The sequence below is a fragment of the Ctenocephalides felis genome, unplaced genomic scaffold (assembly GCF_003426905.1).
Source record: "Ctenocephalides felis isolate EL2017-DRISC unplaced genomic scaffold, ASM342690v1 CF-g0.4_SCAFFOLD_01759, whole genome shotgun sequence".
Taxonomy (NCBI): Eukaryota; Metazoa; Arthropoda; class Insecta; order Siphonaptera; family Pulicidae; genus Ctenocephalides; species Ctenocephalides felis.
In genome coordinates, this window is record NW_020537913.1 from 1 (window position 1) to 17,699 (window position 17,699).

The 17,699-nt window shown below is 28.3% G+C and overlaps 1 protein-coding gene across 1 annotated transcript; it reads left to right on the plus strand.

The window, feature by feature from the left end:
* Window positions 1–11,314: 11,314 nt before the first annotated feature.
* On the plus strand, window positions 11,315–14,346 carry LOC113374388 (protein MNN4-like; the record flags this gene model as incomplete). The annotated part of the gene is made up of 3 exons (XM_026614471.1): window positions 11,315–11,462; window positions 13,537–13,803; window positions 14,019–14,346. Coding segments are annotated over exons 1-3 (743 nt in total), but the record flags the coding sequence as incomplete, so codon positions are not given.
* Window positions 14,347–17,699: the final 3,353 nt, after the last annotated feature.

The window sequence follows — 17,699 nt, forward strand, 5'->3', positions numbered from 1 at the left end:
ATGCAAACATGCTAATACAAATTTTCACTACATCCAAAAACATATAGAATATAACTATTATTAACTGACCTGTACTGTTGATCAATAGGGCCTTCCGATCCTTTTATCTTGGCCCTTCGATTTTGGAACCAGATTTTAACCTGGGTTTCGGATAAAGACAAAGCTTCGGCCAATTCAAACCTTCGGCACCTCGATACATATTCGGCCCTTCGGTATTCGACTTCTAGCCTTAGGGTTTGTTCACTGCTAAATGTCGTCCGTTGACGACGGGGTCGGCCTTCTTTGCGCCTTCTTCTGGCCACTAGAAAAAAAATCATTAAATATTATTATATCATTATATAATAATTATATCATTAATTTTGATGAAAATTGGAAGATAATTGTTGGATTAAATTTGACTAGATGTAAGTGGAATTTAAGGAAAAGCTGTATAATGCGTGGTTGAGTTGGAGATATAAGTAAGCAGAAATACAGACACATCACTTCCAATGACCATTATCTTTGCTATTTTCAATGATATATTATCTCTCTATTATTTATTTGGGCATGAAATTCAAACTAGAATGTGTATAAAGTCTAAAGTGTATAAAAAAGTTATTTCCCCGAAATCAATTCCTAACAAATGTCAATATCTTTATAATCATGTAAAGACTTTCATCCCACTTCTGCTCCTCCTTAGTTTATTATTCTTCCATGGGAGCACCAACAGTTGTTTATGAATTCGTCGTATTGTTATCAAGTGATATATTTCTGAAGGGGAGGTCCTATGACTGAATATACACAGAGAGATTATCCGGCCAATAATAAAATATTATACGTGTGCATAAATGCAGACTTAAATGGTTTAGTTTGAGGTATTTATTTTCTACACGAAATCTTTGCTTTGGATATTAGTGGATACTTAAATGATGATTGAAGTGGGTATTAAAGTTGTGGGTTTGGGTAACAAAGTTGAGAAATTTATAACAGAATCTGTTTGTGGATAGTTGAAACACACTGCACAAAATTTGATACTATCTCTAGTACATTTGGTAAGATTGTTTTCAGAACTCCTGGACCAATATCTGAAGAGTCTTCTAAAATCCGGTCTTTTCGTAGGGTAAGTTATAGCTATCGTCAAAAAATCAAAATGATTTTTTTTGTTTATCTTTATGTTTCAAAGGTTTATGAAAATTTGGCATACCTTAAATAATTGATGTATTAACGGATACAATTTTTCGTTAATGATTTCGATCAACCGATTTGAATGATTCAAAAAATATTTAGGTAGTACTGACGGTATGAAGAAATAAAGTTTTTTGGGAAGACTTACAAATGAAAAAATCTCAAAGCTTAGAAACTTTCGATTTCAAAATTTTTTAAATCTTCAACAAATTAAAAAAGAAAGATCGGTTCGAAAAATTCAAAAAAATCCACTTTTTTACATAAATTATATTTAAATCGGGGTTTCAAAAATTTCACTAAAATCTATTTTTTTTTCAAAAATTTCATAAAATTCTATTTATTTCAAATATTTTAGAATTCTCAAAAAAAGTTTTATTAAATTTCAAAATTTTAGACTTTTTTCGATTTCAAACATTTTAGAATCTTGTTTTTGTTTTATTAAAAATTTCAAACAATAGTTTTTTTAATTTGTTTTTATTTCAATCAAAATATCAAATAAACATATCAAATTACAAATTTTAATAAATTACAAACTTTCAAAACTTAATTTTTTTTTTCGAAATACATATTCATATTTCAAAAAAAAAAAATTTTATTAAAATTTACACAAAAAATTTTATAACCTGAAATAAATAATATTTATTTAAATATTAAAAAAACGACTTTTTTTCAAAATCTTCTAAAGTATCATTAGCGCGATAAGTTTTTTTTTTGAGTTTACAATATCTAACAAAATTTAAAAAAAAATAAAATATTTTCCTTTTTTAAATTTTCAAAATTTTCATAAAAATCACAATTTTTTTAAAAAAAATCCCGAAAACGTTTCGGATTTTATTAAAGCTTTCAAAAGTATGCAAAAAAATATTCTCAAAATTTGAAAACTCACTTGAAATAAATAATTTTGTCTATGCAATTCAGGCATTTTTGTATTTTCTTTTCGGATTACTTTATAATTGATCAGTATTTTAATCATTCATAATGATTCAAGTCTTAAAAATATGAATGATAAGGTCCTTGAATGCTAATTCTAACTCGGCTCGTTCAAGTTTTGTTTATAATATATATACACGTTTATATAAACAAGGTCGTCATTTTCAAAATGTTTACAAATTTTATACGCATAATTTTATATAATTATTAAAAATATGAGATAAGTTCATCGTATGCTTTTATTCTATTTCGACATAAGACATAAAATATAAGTTCTTATAAGTATTATTACCCAACTTATGATTTGTTTATAATATGCCCAAATTCTAACACTTATATTAATAATAATCCAGTAGATCCAGCGGTTTCAAAATATAAAAAAAATATACAAATTTAAAATTTCAAAAATTATAAAACTCACTAATATATTTGGAATAGATAATTCAAACATTGCAATTCAGTTTATATAATTCTTAGATATATGAGATAATTTTACTAAGCCTTTCCGTCGACTGAGTGTGAGTGGGAGTAGTGAACGAGTGAATATAAAGTATTTATAATGACATTTGAAACATTGAAAATTGTGAATATTTCATTACGATACGGGAAGTTCCAGCAATTTGCCTTAAGACACGCCAAGTTAAGATTTATATCATCACAACTAACATCCTACTTTAATATTTTTTTACACTTTACTTCATCATCAATAACCTTCAAATTCATTTACACCTTTGGGGGTATACCCACTACACCTCACCCTTCGTAAGTCGTCTACTTTACTGAGTCTTTCCATCGACTGGGTGTGGGTGGTAGTAGTGAACGAGTGAACGAATGTGAATGAACGAACGAGTGATATTATTACATCATATTGTATTTTGTTGTGTCGTGTGAATTGTTATTGTGTTTAATACACTCGGATGCTATGTACATCATCATCATCATCATCGCGATTCTGCTTCTGCTTCTGCGAACGTTTATTATGATGCGATTACCAAAGCATAGTTGAACAAGTCTCAATTGAAGTACACTGATATATTGTATAGGATTGTGGAATGTGCGAACGGGGACATTTATTAACGGAGGATGTGAAAAAATGTAAAAGATTTTTAGAAAATTTAAGAAAACATAATATTAACATCATCGTCCTTCGGGAGTAAACACAGAACAAAAGTGCTTTACCCTGTTTTAGTTTTATCCGCACTCAACAGAGGGTTTACTGTGCCCAAATTGATTAATAATTTATTAATTTCTTGTAGGGTAAGTTATAGTACTCGCAAAAAATTAAAAATAAATTTTTTTGCACAAATTTACCTTTCAAAGGTTTCTGAATATTTTGACATACCTTAGAAAAATTTGATGTGTGTGTGCGGATACATTTTTTGTCTACAATTTTAGATCATGTGACTTAGATCAACTAATTTTCAAGAAATTCTAAATTTTGTAAGAACGTCGATAATAACTAGTGGTGTATGGCATCGTGCCTTAAGGCAAATTGCTGGAACTTCCCGTACCGTGATGAAATATTCGAAGAATTTAAAATTTTTTCAAATAAATTATTATAAATACTGTAACTTTCATTATTCGTATTTTATAGACGAATTATAGGAGCTCATGAATTGGACTGGAATGTTTATATATGTTTACATCAAAACTAAATAAACAAAACTAAAGGATGAGAATGAAAGACAAAACTTAGGAGTTAGAATGAAGGACCTTATCTCATATTTTTAAGAATCATATAAACTAAATTGCGAAGTTAAAATTATTTATTCCAAGTATATAAATGATATTTGGATCATTAGCCAGAATTAAAATTAAAATCTCAATTATTTTCCGATAAAACAATTTTTTTTATAATAGAAGAGAAAAAAAAGTTTGCTTTCCTCTTAACAATCGTTACGTCAATACAAGCAAAAAGTTAATTAAATCATTCGCATCGGATGCTTAGTTTTCTCAAAAACCGCCATTTACTGCACATTTAGCTCCGTATCTACAAAACAACTAGACCTGCCGTTGCCAAAAACTAACCCACACTTCTCCCCATCATTACAAATTGAACGTTTTTTGAATCATTCAAATTCGATACTCCATGCTCTCAAAAACTCGATTTCTATTTTGTGCACTCTTTGCTCCGTATCTCCTAAACGGCTGGACCTGCCTTTGACAAAACCTAATCTGCACGTCTCTTTGTCAATGGGAATGTTTTTTTAAATTATTCAAATCGGTTGAGCGGTGCTCTCAAAACCCGTGCACGAAAAATTGTATCCGCACTAACACAATTTTATCTAAGGTATACCAAAATGTTCAGAAACCTTTGAAACGTAAAGAAATGCCAAAATTTTCAATTTCGATTTTTGAACAATTACTAAAACTTACCCTACGGGAAGTCAATAAAGAAAAATGACCCAAAAATGAGTCACAAAGATGAGATGATTAAAATGTATCCGATGGCATGTGCTTTGAAATTCTTCATTTTTTTTCAAGAAACTTTGATTGAATTGCGGACTATCTTAAATATAATTTTAAGAGCTAAAACTTTCAGAGAATTTTCTTTCATCAATTTGAAAGCATTTGAGCACTTGGGAGCAAATAAATTCGGGAAAATACACATAAAGGACCACCCCTAATATATATATATATAACAATTTTTAATCCTTCTCGGAGACACCGCCCGATTTTCCGCCTCCCATCAAATAACAATACGGAATAAAATCCCTATTGTCGGACGGCTTATATAAGCCGCCACAAATTAAGATAAATATTATACAAATCTCTTCTTTTCACTATAGAGGTATTATATTTCAAATCTTTTATAGGGGAGACTGCGGTAATTTTAAACACTTGGTATAAAAAAATCATAACTAAAGTGTCACGATTGGAACTAGGTTTATTACTAACAAATTCGTGCTAATAAAAGTAACTAGAAAATTGCATTTATTTTTGCCTTACCCCAGTCTCCCCTATATATATATATATATATATATATATATATATATATATATATGTTTTTCATGGCATTAAATATCTATTGTGATACAATTTATATATTTTAAAGCGAAATAAACGTTTCGCCATATGCTAGGAATACACGTTGAGGACTTTATTAATAAACACAAAAGAAAACTAGTTGAAAGTGGAATTTAGCCTTAAGGCAAGTTGCATGAACTTTCCGAAAAGTGTAAGAATTGACTTAATCAATCGAAATTGAAATTTAGATTCTTAGATAAAATTAGTCAACGGTTTATTAACTTCCCGTGAGGTAGTTATTGTAATGGGTTCAAAATCGAAATTGAAATTTTTTGCATGTCTTCACGTTTCAGAGGTTTCTGAACATTTTGACATTCCTCGAAAAAAATATACGGGTGTGTATATGGATACAATTTTTCATAGACGATTTTGAGAGTATAGATCAACCGATTTGAATGGTTCAAAAAACATTCGGTTCCTATTGATAGGGAGATGTGCTGATTAGTTTTTGGCAAAGGCAGGTCCAGCCGTTACGGAGATACAGAGCAAAGAGTGCAGAAAATACAAGTACGAGTTTTCGAGAGAACGGAGTATCCGATTTGAATGATTCAAAAAGCATTCAATTTGAAATGATGGGGAGAAGTGGTGATTAGTTTTAACAAAGAGCAGGTCCGCCGGGAGTACCGAGCAAAATGTGCAAAAAATGGCAGTTTTTGAGAAAACTAAGCGTCCGATTTGAATGATTCAAAGAACTTTCTGTTTGTGTTGATGAAACAATTGTTTTTAGACAAAAAAAATTATATCTTTCCTAAAAATATTTTTTTCTCGAATATCAAAAATAATTCGTATAATTATTTAATAAAATAAAATAAACTTTGCATTTCAGTTTATATAATTCTTAAAAATATGAAATAAGGTCCTTTATTTGAAATCTGCTTGATTAAGTTTTGTTTATATACTTTTCATGTAAACATACATAAACATCGTCATTGTCAAAATGCATAAGCTCTTATATTTCGTCTACAAAATACGAATAATGAAAGTATTTATAATAATGCGTTTTGGGGTTAAAGAATTATTTTTTTTATTTCCATAGGAATTTTTTTTTGAATATCGAACATAATTAGAATTTTATTTTTTTCTATCTAAAGTTCTAAAGCTTACTAATATACTTCAAATTAATAATTTTAAACTTTGCAATTTATTTTATAAAATTCTTATAAATATTAGGCAACGTCCTTCAATTCTAACTCCCCTTGATTAAGTTTTGTTTATTTGCTTTTTTGTAAACATATATAAGTTACAGTATTTATTAAAATCTATTTGAAAGCATTTAATATTCCTCGAATTTTTCATTAAGTTCCAGCAATTTGCCTTAAGGCACGATGCCATACACTATTTAGTTTAAAATCAAATCAAGAATTGAGAGCTAAAACCTGAACAAACAATTTTACACTTTTTTGCTATTTATAAAGAAACGGCTTGGCAGATCGTCGCACAAAACTGAGAAACGATAATGCACATCGAAATACATCGATTGGCTTTTAAAGTTCTGAAATCGGTTCAGGCGTTTTTGAGCAAACTAAAGGTCTAATTTTGACAAATGCTAAAAAAACGATACTAATTTTTGCGAACTTTGACGAATTTTTTATAGCTAAACGAGTTGTCGTAGAGCCGTGATATTTTAGTATGACCTATAAGACTATGGTATCTACCGTCAAAAAAACAATAATAAAAATCGTCGAAAGAAATTGTTTAAACACTTTTTTACAAGAAAACGGCCCGACCGATCTCTATCAAAAACTAATCAGCACGATTCCCAACCAATATCTTTCGAACGGTTTTTGAATTTTCAAAATCGATTCAGAATTGCGGACTAAAACGTGGACGAAACATTTTTCATAAAGAAACGGCTTGGCCGACCACTGCACAAAATTGATAAACACTAGTCCTCATTGAGACACACCCAAAAGCTTTTAAATTTTTGAAATCAGTCCAGCAGTTTTTGAGAAAACGTCGATTTACGGCAAAAAATCGGTTCGCGCGCACACATACACACATGAATACTTTTTCCAAATTTGGTCTCAATCGATTCAGAATAGCTTGAAACGTTCAGGATAAAACATAAAATTAGCGAATCGGAGTTTTTGATGAAAACATAAACTTCACCTTCGGGAAAAGTAAATAAGAGCAAAATTTCACTATTAACTTACGATAGGCTCCAAACCCGGTCCCCAAATGCGCCTCCAAATTCAACCCAAAACAGGTGCAAAATTGGGGACATTATAAGAACCAAAAATTCTACTAGGGCCAGCTTCATTATCTATTACCACATCGCCTGAACAAAATTTGGCCAAATCTTCACTCCATAAAATTCCTGAATAGAATCCTCTGCTCGATTCTTCTTTGGGGGAAGGAGAAATTGTTGTATCTTCGGAAATTTTAAAATTCGGACAAATTGATGTTGACGTTGGTGAGTTGATGTTGGAGGTATTGGTGACGTCAGATTTGTTGTCCTTGAGTTTTTTTTCGCTTTCCAAATGCCCATAAAGTCTGGCGAAAAAATCTCGAGGTGATGATGGACATTGGGGTTTTGGTTTTTTTGAGAGGGATGTGGTGTGGTTATCACTATCCATTTTTAGTTATAAAATACTCTATAAGTAAATTTAACTATTCAACAAATGCATTCGAAGATTTTCCAAATAATTTTGATGTTTTACAGAAAGTTTCTCATGAAGTCTCTTGGTTTCCAAAACGAAATAGTTTAGTTTCCAAATAATATTTCTCACTTAACTTTCTTTATAATTTTTTACTTATAATCTATTAAGTCATATATAAAAGAAAAAAATATTTTTTTACTGTTTTGTTTGATTAATTTTAATAGTTTGCTAATTTTTTAACTTTAATTTAATTAATTCTAATATTTTGCTTATATAAGCTTTATGTCTAACTTAGACAGTCTAAATAATTGTTTTTCTAATAACTTGTTTTTATAATGCATTTAAATATGTTTCTTATTATTTTGTTATAATCTATACCGTAGTGTTTTTTTTTTTAATTTTAAAAATTTAATAATGTTTTTATATAGTTTTCAATTGATTTTCTTGTTTTGCAAAAAAATTCCTCACTTTTTATTATTTCGTTGTTGTTTTCACAGAACTTTGTTTCCAAATAATTCTATCCCCAAAACTTTTTATCACAATATATTTATTTTATTTTTTCTTTTATAAATTTATTTCATTCACGATATATTTATTTTATTTAGTTTAAAATGAGATTACATATATTTATTTATATATCTCTCAAAAATGTTCGATGTTTTACAAAAAAGTTTTTGATATTTGGCATATTTTAGCATTTTCACTTAACTTGTTTTTATAATGTTTTCAAGTCTTTTATAAATTCAAAATTATTCTTTTCCTAGAGATATTATTACGATATTATTATCACAATATTATAAAAATAGTTTTGAAAATGCATAATATATAGTTAATTAATTTTTTCACAAAGAAATATTTTCACTCATTCTAAAATATGATTTATTTTGAATTTATATATAAATGAATGAATATAAATGAATTTTTTTATAAATGCTGTATATTATAATAAATTATTAACAAAAATTTAAACATTTTTAGTAACTGACAATTGTAATTATTTTAATTTTTTTTCCTTTGTATTATTATTAATTTGATTGTTGCTTTTACATAACTTTTTATGAAATGTATGTAAAAATATTCATGTAATTTTTCATTAATAGTTACATATATTTTTATATAATAATAACAAGTTCAGATTATAAATTTATTAATATATTTTACTTAGCGTAGTCTAAAATAAACCACATTTATTATATTTAAATATTAATCAATAATATATTATTATTACTTATATTTTTATAAGAATAATTATTTTATTCGTAATGTCTTATGAGTGAATAAAATTATTATAATAAATAAATAAATAAATGAATAAATTTATTATTTAATTAATTTAAATATTTACTTATTTTAATTTTTATAAATTTATGGAAAAAATTATTATTATTATTATTTATAAATTAAATTCGAAATATGCAATAAATAAAATCTATTATAATCTGTAAACAAATTTTATTAAAATTATTATTTATTTAATTTAAATGATTTAATTTAGATTATTTAGATGATTTGAAAATTCTGCATATAAAATTATTAATTTTACTATAAAAAATTGAATTTGTTGCTCACAATATGTTTAAATTATTATAAAAATTTAATTAAATTTATTTAATTTAATTTAATTTATTTAACTTTAATTTATTTTTAATATATACCACAAGTTTTTAGTTCCATAACAATGAAACCAATAAAAATGCTAAATTTTTAACAAGCTATCTGTCCACTTTTTTCACATTTTTCGTTTATTTTTCACATTTATTTATTATAATAATTCTATTAATTTAATTTATCATATTAATTTTATAATTTTATGAATTATTTTTGGAGTTGTTTTCACTAGAGAGACTTTTGAGATACTACTGTTACTGTTTGTTTCCGCCCCAAAACGAGGAAAAGCATCATCCCCAATATTGCGAGGGAGGATTTGTTGCCAACGTTCCCACAAGTGGGGAACATTTTTACCAGAAACATATTTTAGGAGATGATGATTGTTTTAAAACACGCATTTAGATAATTTTGAGATGATAGACAGGAGATGTCTTTACTGAACAAGTGTTACGAAATTTTTAGAATTAAAAAAAAATCGGAATTTTTGAAAGTCAACTTTTTCACTTTTGAAGTCTCCAAATTCTATTTTTCCAAGGTTATCATGTTTTTTTTATTTTTTTTTCTCTCCAGAATCTATTTTTTTTAGAAGTTCCAGCAATTTTGTTGATTTTCAGACAAAATTAAATAAATCAAGATTTTCAAAAAGTCCATTTATTCACAAGTTCAAAATTCTCAAAAATCTAATTTTTCAAGATTTTCAAAAAAAAAAAAATAGCTTTTCAAAATTTTGAATTGCGGTGCAAGAAATTCCAGTAAATGTTGATTTTTAGACAGAATTAAAAAATTTAAAATTTTCAAAAAAGTCCATTTTTTACATTTTCAAAAGTCTCAAAAATCTAATGTCTCAAGGTTTTAAATTTTTTTTTTCTTTTAAAAATTTTAATAGCGGTGCTGGTAGTTCCAGCAATTTGTTTATATTCAGACAAAATAAAATAAATCACAATTTTCAAAAAAGTCAATTTTTTCTCAAGTCACGTGATACAAAATATTCAGAATCGCAATTCAAAATTTTTAAAATCTGAAATTTTTTTGAAAATTTTGAAAAACTAGATTTTTTAGACTTTTAAAGTTTTGAAAATTAAAAAAAAAACTAAATTTTCAAAAAAAATGTTTTTTTTTTTTCAAAAAATGTTCAAAAGCAGACTATTCAAAATGCAATGATTTTTTATTAATACAAAACGACTTTTTGTAAGACTTTAATTTTTAGGATGATATAAATAAATCTTAGTGATTCGCCCTATTGGACTTTAAGGGGTCCACAATAGAAAAAAAAATTACTATCGTACTCAGCATAAAATGTTATTATATTTTATTTTTTTATTTATTTATATAATACTTATACAAATCTTTGAGAAAAAGTCAATACAATATTTATAAATAGTAACAAAGAGTAAAAAAATATTGTACATTCTCATAAAAAAATTGTAAATTTTAGCAGACACAAAAGATTGAGAACCAATGGTTTACCTTATCACTGTGCAAAAATTCATTAAAAATGTCTAAATATTTTTTCAAAAAATAATCAACAACTAATGTCATTCCAAGTTCAATGATTCAAGTTTTTGAATCATCGAAATCGGTTCAGGATTCGGGGGTAAAACGTGGTTCAAAATTTTTACATGTTTTTGGTAATTGGTAATTGACAAACGATAGTCCTTATCGAGATACATCGAATGGCTTCTAAATTTTTGAAATCGGTCCAGCCGTTTTCGAGAAATCGTCGACGAAAGGTAAAATTTCGGCTTGAATACACACCCGTACACACTTTTGATAAATACGGCCCCATGGCTTGAAACGCCGAGATATCGTAAAATTAGCAAATTGCATTTTCTGACAAACATAAACGTCTCCCTCGGGAAAATAACAAAAATTTTTCCCAAAAATGTCAATGTCATAATTCGTTTTTCATTTGTCCCAAAAAAAACCTTTGACACATTTTCTACGAATTTTCTCAACGTTTCAATTTTATTTTATTAATATTATCCATGTCGACTTTTGTAATAACCTATGCACTCATTCTACTCTTGTTGCCATATGGCAACACTCATCCGGATCCCCGGAAAACTTCAAAATCAAAATTGAGACAAACAAGTGTCGAAGTACCGGAAAACATAGTCATACCCGGAGTTATCGGTAAATAGAAACATAATAGAAATAAGGTAAACTAGTGGTGTATGGCATCGTGCCTTAAGGCAAATTGCTGAAACTTACCGTACCGTAATGAAATAATCGAGAAATTTTAAACGTTTTCAAATATATTATTGCAAATACTGTAACTTTCATTATTTTTGCTATCTTCTTATATCTGAGAACATTAACAATCGTCCTTTCATTTCGAAGTCAATTTCAAAAAAATAGTTGCCTAATTTACACAAAATTGAAAAAGTGCTCCCGTATAGTCACAGTCTAAACGCATTTGCAAATAATTCTGTGGGACATTTTCACTTAAACTGTGCTTAGCCTGGCGGCATTTTCACATGTTTCTATAGTTTTGACAAAATTAAAAAAGTGCCCCAATACACAAACAGTCTAAATGCACTTGGGTAAACATTTGTACCAGAGTGGCGCTTAGACTGTGCTTAGCCTGGGTAATTTTTTGAATTTTTAATCCAAAATTACAAAAATATTTTTCGAAAAAAAAATTAGAAACAAAATTTTTTTTTCCAAAATCAATTATTTTGTTGAAACAAGCACAAAGTTCTTTGAATCAATTAAATCGGAATTCTCTCAAAAACTGCTTTTTTTTGCACATTTAGCTCTGTATCTCCGAAACCGCTGGGCCTATCTTTGCCAAAAACTCATCAGCACATCTGCCTATTAATAGGAATCGAATGTTTTTAACTTCCCATAGGGCAAGTTATAGTAATCGCAAAAAAATCGAAAATGAAATTTTTTATATATCTTTACGTTTCAAAACCTTCTGAACATTTTGATATACCTTAGAAATAATGGATGTATGTGTGTGCGTGTGTGTGTGTGTGTGTGCGTGCGTGTATGTATGTATGTGCGAATACAAATTTTCGTCGATGATTTCGGACACACGGATCAACCGATTTGAATAACTCAAAAAGCATTCGATTCGTATTGATAAGGAGACGTGCTGATTAGTTTTTGGCGAAGTCAGGTCTAGCCGTTCCAAAGATACGGGGCAAAAAGTGCCGAAAACGGTAACTCAATTTTTAATTTTAATTCAAAAAACATTTTATTTGTATTGACTAAATGAAGAACTAATCAATTTTTGGAAAGGCAGGTCCAACGACTTTGGAGATATGGAGGAAAAAGTAAAAAAATGAGCCATTTGGCGGTCAAAAATGAACATTAGACATATGCACATCAAATTATCAGATATTTTATAGAGATTTCAACTTAGTTAACATTCCTATGGGTTCCGTACCAATGTTTACGCGTTAGACGGCGACGCGGCGCTTAGGCGCTTCGATAATTCTTCTTTATGCAGTTAAAGCAGTACGATTATTTTGAAAAAAAGTTCAGAATTCACAAAATATTTCAAAATAAGTGATTTAAGATAGAATGATATAATATGGTTCGAAATTCTATTAAAAGTTTCAAATCAATGATCAACTTTGATTGATTATTATTGATTATTTTTAATTAATAGAATTTTGAATTGCGGTACGGGAAGTTCCAGCAACATGCCTTAAGGCACGATGCCATAATTGCCTGAAGACAGAATTCCACTTACAGCTAGTTCCTTTTTCCAAAATGCAAGATCACTTTTCAGTTGAAATTCCATCTTTTTTCATAGTCACTAGTTTGACGTGGATGCTATAGCATTCATCTAGTATATAACGATCAAAATACGATAATACGACTACTCAAACTTTTATTGGGCGCGAACGTGTTAACGTGGAAGATCACTCTTCAGTCAAAACTGAATTTTTTTTCATAGTCACTAACTTGACGTGGATGCTATAGCATTCATCTAGTATATAACGATCAAAATACGATAATACGACTACTCAAACTTTTATTGGGCGCGAACGTGTTAACGTGGAAGATTACTCTTCAGTTAAAACTGAATTTTTTTTCATAGTCACTAACTTGACGTGGATGCTATAGCATTCATCTAGTATATAACGATCAAAATAGCAAATACATAAACATTTTCATACTTGTCACTACCAATTAACAAGCATAAGACATCGTTATCATAACAATTAATTTCTATCCTCTATCATTTATTTAGTTGGAGGTGATACCAAATATGGTTCGATGAAAGAAAAACCCCATTTCGGTAAAGCCGTGAGCCCTTCTGACGTCATGGATCAGATTATTAATATTTTGGAAACCAAAAGTGGGACGACCGAAAGTGTCGTCACTATATCGCCGACGACTAAAGTCTACACTCCGGTGGCTGTCAAGAACAAAGATCCGAAGGTAGTCCTGGAGCATTTGGAGGACATCATTACGGCGTTGAAACATTTGTCGAAGGAGGCGAAGAAGAACGAGGAAAGTGATAAGAGGGATGAGGACAAGAAAGAGAGGGAAGAGGACAAGATAGCGACAAGAAAGAGAAGGAAGAAGACAAGAAGATTATCAAAAGGAAAAGAAAGAGAAGGAAGATGACAAGAAAGAAAATCAAAAGGACAAGAAAGAGAAAGAGGAGGACAAGATAGAAAAGAAGAGGACAAGAAAGAGAAGGAAGAGGACAAGAAATATAATCAAAAGGACAAGAAAGAGAAGAGGAGGACAAGATAAGAAAATCAAGAGGACAAGAAAAGAAGGAAGAGAACAAGAAAGATGAGGAAAAGGACAAGAAAGAGAAGGAAGAGTATAAGAAAGAAAAGGAAGAGGACAAGATAGATAATCAAAAGGACAAGAAATATAGGGAAGATGATAAGAAAGATAAGGAAGAGGACAAGAAAGAGAAGGAAGAAGACAAGATAGAAAATCAAGAGAACAAGAAAGACAAAAAAGAGCACAAGAAGAACGAGAAGAGAAAAAGAGGGATGAAGAAGATTATAAGAAGGTTGATGTATCGACACAGAAATATGAGGTAAATGCTAATTTACAAAATTTTTAATTCAACGAGACTCAAAAATCAGATCGTGTAGTATATGAGCCGCTCAGTGCACACATCGACTAACTCCACTTTTTGAAAAAACTGAGATATTAGTGGGAAAGAACTTGGTATAATCATAACTTTTTATGATTATAATAATTTTCCAAAAGAATGAAAATTGCCACTGTGAAACGAAATTTTTTTTTGACCACTGAATCCATAAGTCATTTATTTCAGAAGACATTTTGATTAACTCCATTCTGTAGTGTATATGTTCTGGTTGGGTTGGATTTCGGGTTTCAAATTCATGAATTACGAATAAGAACACAGAACTGTAGGGTGTTGTGGGTCTCGAAAAAATTCATCTAGTTTTATAAAAGACATCGAGGACGTTACAAACTTGAAAATTACATACTAAAATTGTGTACCCGGCAAAACAAGAATATTAAAACTGCCTGAAGTTTATTGAAACTTGTTCAAAGTACGGAAATAAGAGCTAACTTAATTAAAAATAAATTTCTGGACGGTGAAAATAGTTATTAATCTATTGACTCAAGATTTTGTCATTACTGAGCCACGTGCGAAAAAAAAACGAGACCTAATTTTACCAGATAGTTGATACAATATAATAAAAACATTTAAGCGCCATTGTAGCTAAGCCGAATGCTTCACTAAGATTTTTTATCTATTTTTTATTTATTTAGAACAATAAATCAATAACAGAAAAGTAACCATCACAGGGTGTAATTGGCCTAAAATGCGCTGAATTTAGAATAGAAAGGTCCAAACCCAACGATATACAATTTAAGTGTGACTACAATGAAGATCCGAATTTTAAAAAAAAGTTTAAAGTTTAAAGTTGGAAACTTGATTAACTCCACAAGTCATATCAAAACTTTAACTTTAATGATAATTATTTTCTCACTATTAATAGTTATAAATCTTATATACCGTTACATGTAAGCTATATATATATGTATTCATACGTTCTAAAAAATATTTTTCAATTTATATTATAACAGGAATTTTTAAAAGCAATATACATTACTTTATCGCTTTTCTACACTTTCTGACTTTCGGAGTTAGTCGATGTGTGCACTGAACGGCTCATATATGTAGTAAATTTCCAAATCTCTCTTTTATTTCCATAACGAGTTCGTTTATCGAATTTCTTTAATCTAATTGTACTTTAAAACGCTGTTATTAGTATTTTTATTTTAATTTAGTTTCGCCAAGTTAGCTCGCCTAAGTTCATTACAAACCAAAATTTAACAAATCAATGAATATTTTATTAGACATCAATATTTTTGATACACTACACTTATATATATATATACTCGTATATATATATATATATATATATATACACTTTTTTAGCTAATTTGCCCCACCAATCTTTAATTTAATAATTAGTTTCATATGTTTCTATGAGAAAAAAAAGGACCCTACTGATCAAGAAGGAATCCATAAAACAGTAGAGTCAGTGCAGTGCAGTCCCTTCTTTTCACAAACACAAAAATTGAAATTGTTTTTGTTTTTATTACTACAAGATTTATCAATCAGATTACATCATTATTTATAAGTCGTATGAAATGATAATTAAAAATAATAATATAGATCAAATTATAAGTTCGATTAATATGACTAAAATAAAAAGTTGGAAAATTTGCAATCTTCAGAGAATTTACTAATTTCGAACCTCAGATTTAAGTTCCTCGTCAGTAGAGTCCCTTTACTCAAAATTAGAAATATTAGTTAGATTAATATGTCTAAGAAGACCAAGGTCCATTTTGGAGGACCAGGTAGATTTTGCTTCTGGTTTTCAAAGAAAATTTGCAATCTTTGAAGAATTTAAGTAATTTTTATTTCTGTTTTAATTTGCTTGTCAGTAGAGTTCTTTATCTACTATTTAGGTTTATTTTTTTTATTAATTTCTAACTATATAATAGCTAAAATTTAATTGTTTTGTTTATTTGGTATCAGTAGAGTTCTTTATCTGAAAATTAATTAGTTTACTTTTAAATTAATTAGTTTACTTTACAGAGTCCATTTTTTGCCTTTAATTTTAAAATAATAATAATTATAAATATATCAGAATTATCAGTTAGATTAATATGTCTAAAAAGTTTTCTGGCAAAGAAGTTGCTCGTCAGTCGAATCCTTTTTCTCAAATGCACACTTCAATATTATTTATTCTTAAAAATTTTGATGTGTTGCTGGTCAGTAGAGTCTCTTACCTTATGAGCATACTTGAATAGATTATTTTGCAAATTTAAATGTTATCCAAAAATTATTTATGTTACTTATACGTTTTAAGTGTTGTCAGTAGAGTAATTTTCTCAAGATTGATTATTTTTACTAATTTGTCATCAAAGTTGTTTGTTAGTAGAGTCCATTTACAGCAAAATAAATATTTACTCTATTTATATTCGATCTGAAACTTAAGTTGCTCGTCAGGAAAGTCCCTTTTGTGATTTTAAAATTAATTATTAATTACTAATTTCTATCCCAGATATATGTTGTTCGTCAGTAGAGTAGTACTTTTTGTCATCAAAATTAAAATACTCATTCTATTCCAGATTTTTGTTGCTTGTCAGTAGAGTCCTTGTTTGTCATTAAAATAAATTATTTCTTTAATTTCTATAAAAAACCGTTATTGAAAACAATTATTCTTTAATTTCTATCAAATATTCATGTTGCTTTTCGTCTCAATCTAATTTCTTGTCAGTAGAGTCCTTTTCTTAAAAGTAAAAAAAATATTTACCTTAACCTTAAAGCATTTTACATTTTTTTGGTAAAAATTAGCACAGCTTGTCAGTAGAGTCCTCGTAATAATTTGTAACTAGTGGTGAAATTTAAAATTAAAAAAAAAAACATCAAAATTTTCGAAAACTGAAAAATGAAATTTTTTATTTAATTTTGAAAATTTTGGTGAAAAATTACATTTTTGTAAAATTTAATGTATTTTTAAATTTTGACATTTTTTTTCATACTTTGATTTTTTGAAAGAATGAGATATTTTTCTACTTTGAAATTTTTGGAAAAAAATGGACATTTATGAAAAAATGGACATTTTAAAAAATTTAATTATTTTTAAAATGACTTTTATTTAATACTTCAAATTTTTGAAAAAATGAGTTTTTTTTAAATTTTGAAGTTTTTGGAAAAAATTGACATTTTTGAAAAAAATTGATTTGAAATTTTTTTCAAAAAGGCTATTGTAATCTGTGTTTTTGAAATCGTCGACCAAACGTAAAAAATTGTATCCGCACACACACACACACACAAACATCTATTTTTTTAGGGTATGCCAAAATGTTCAGGAACCTCCGAAACATAAATATACA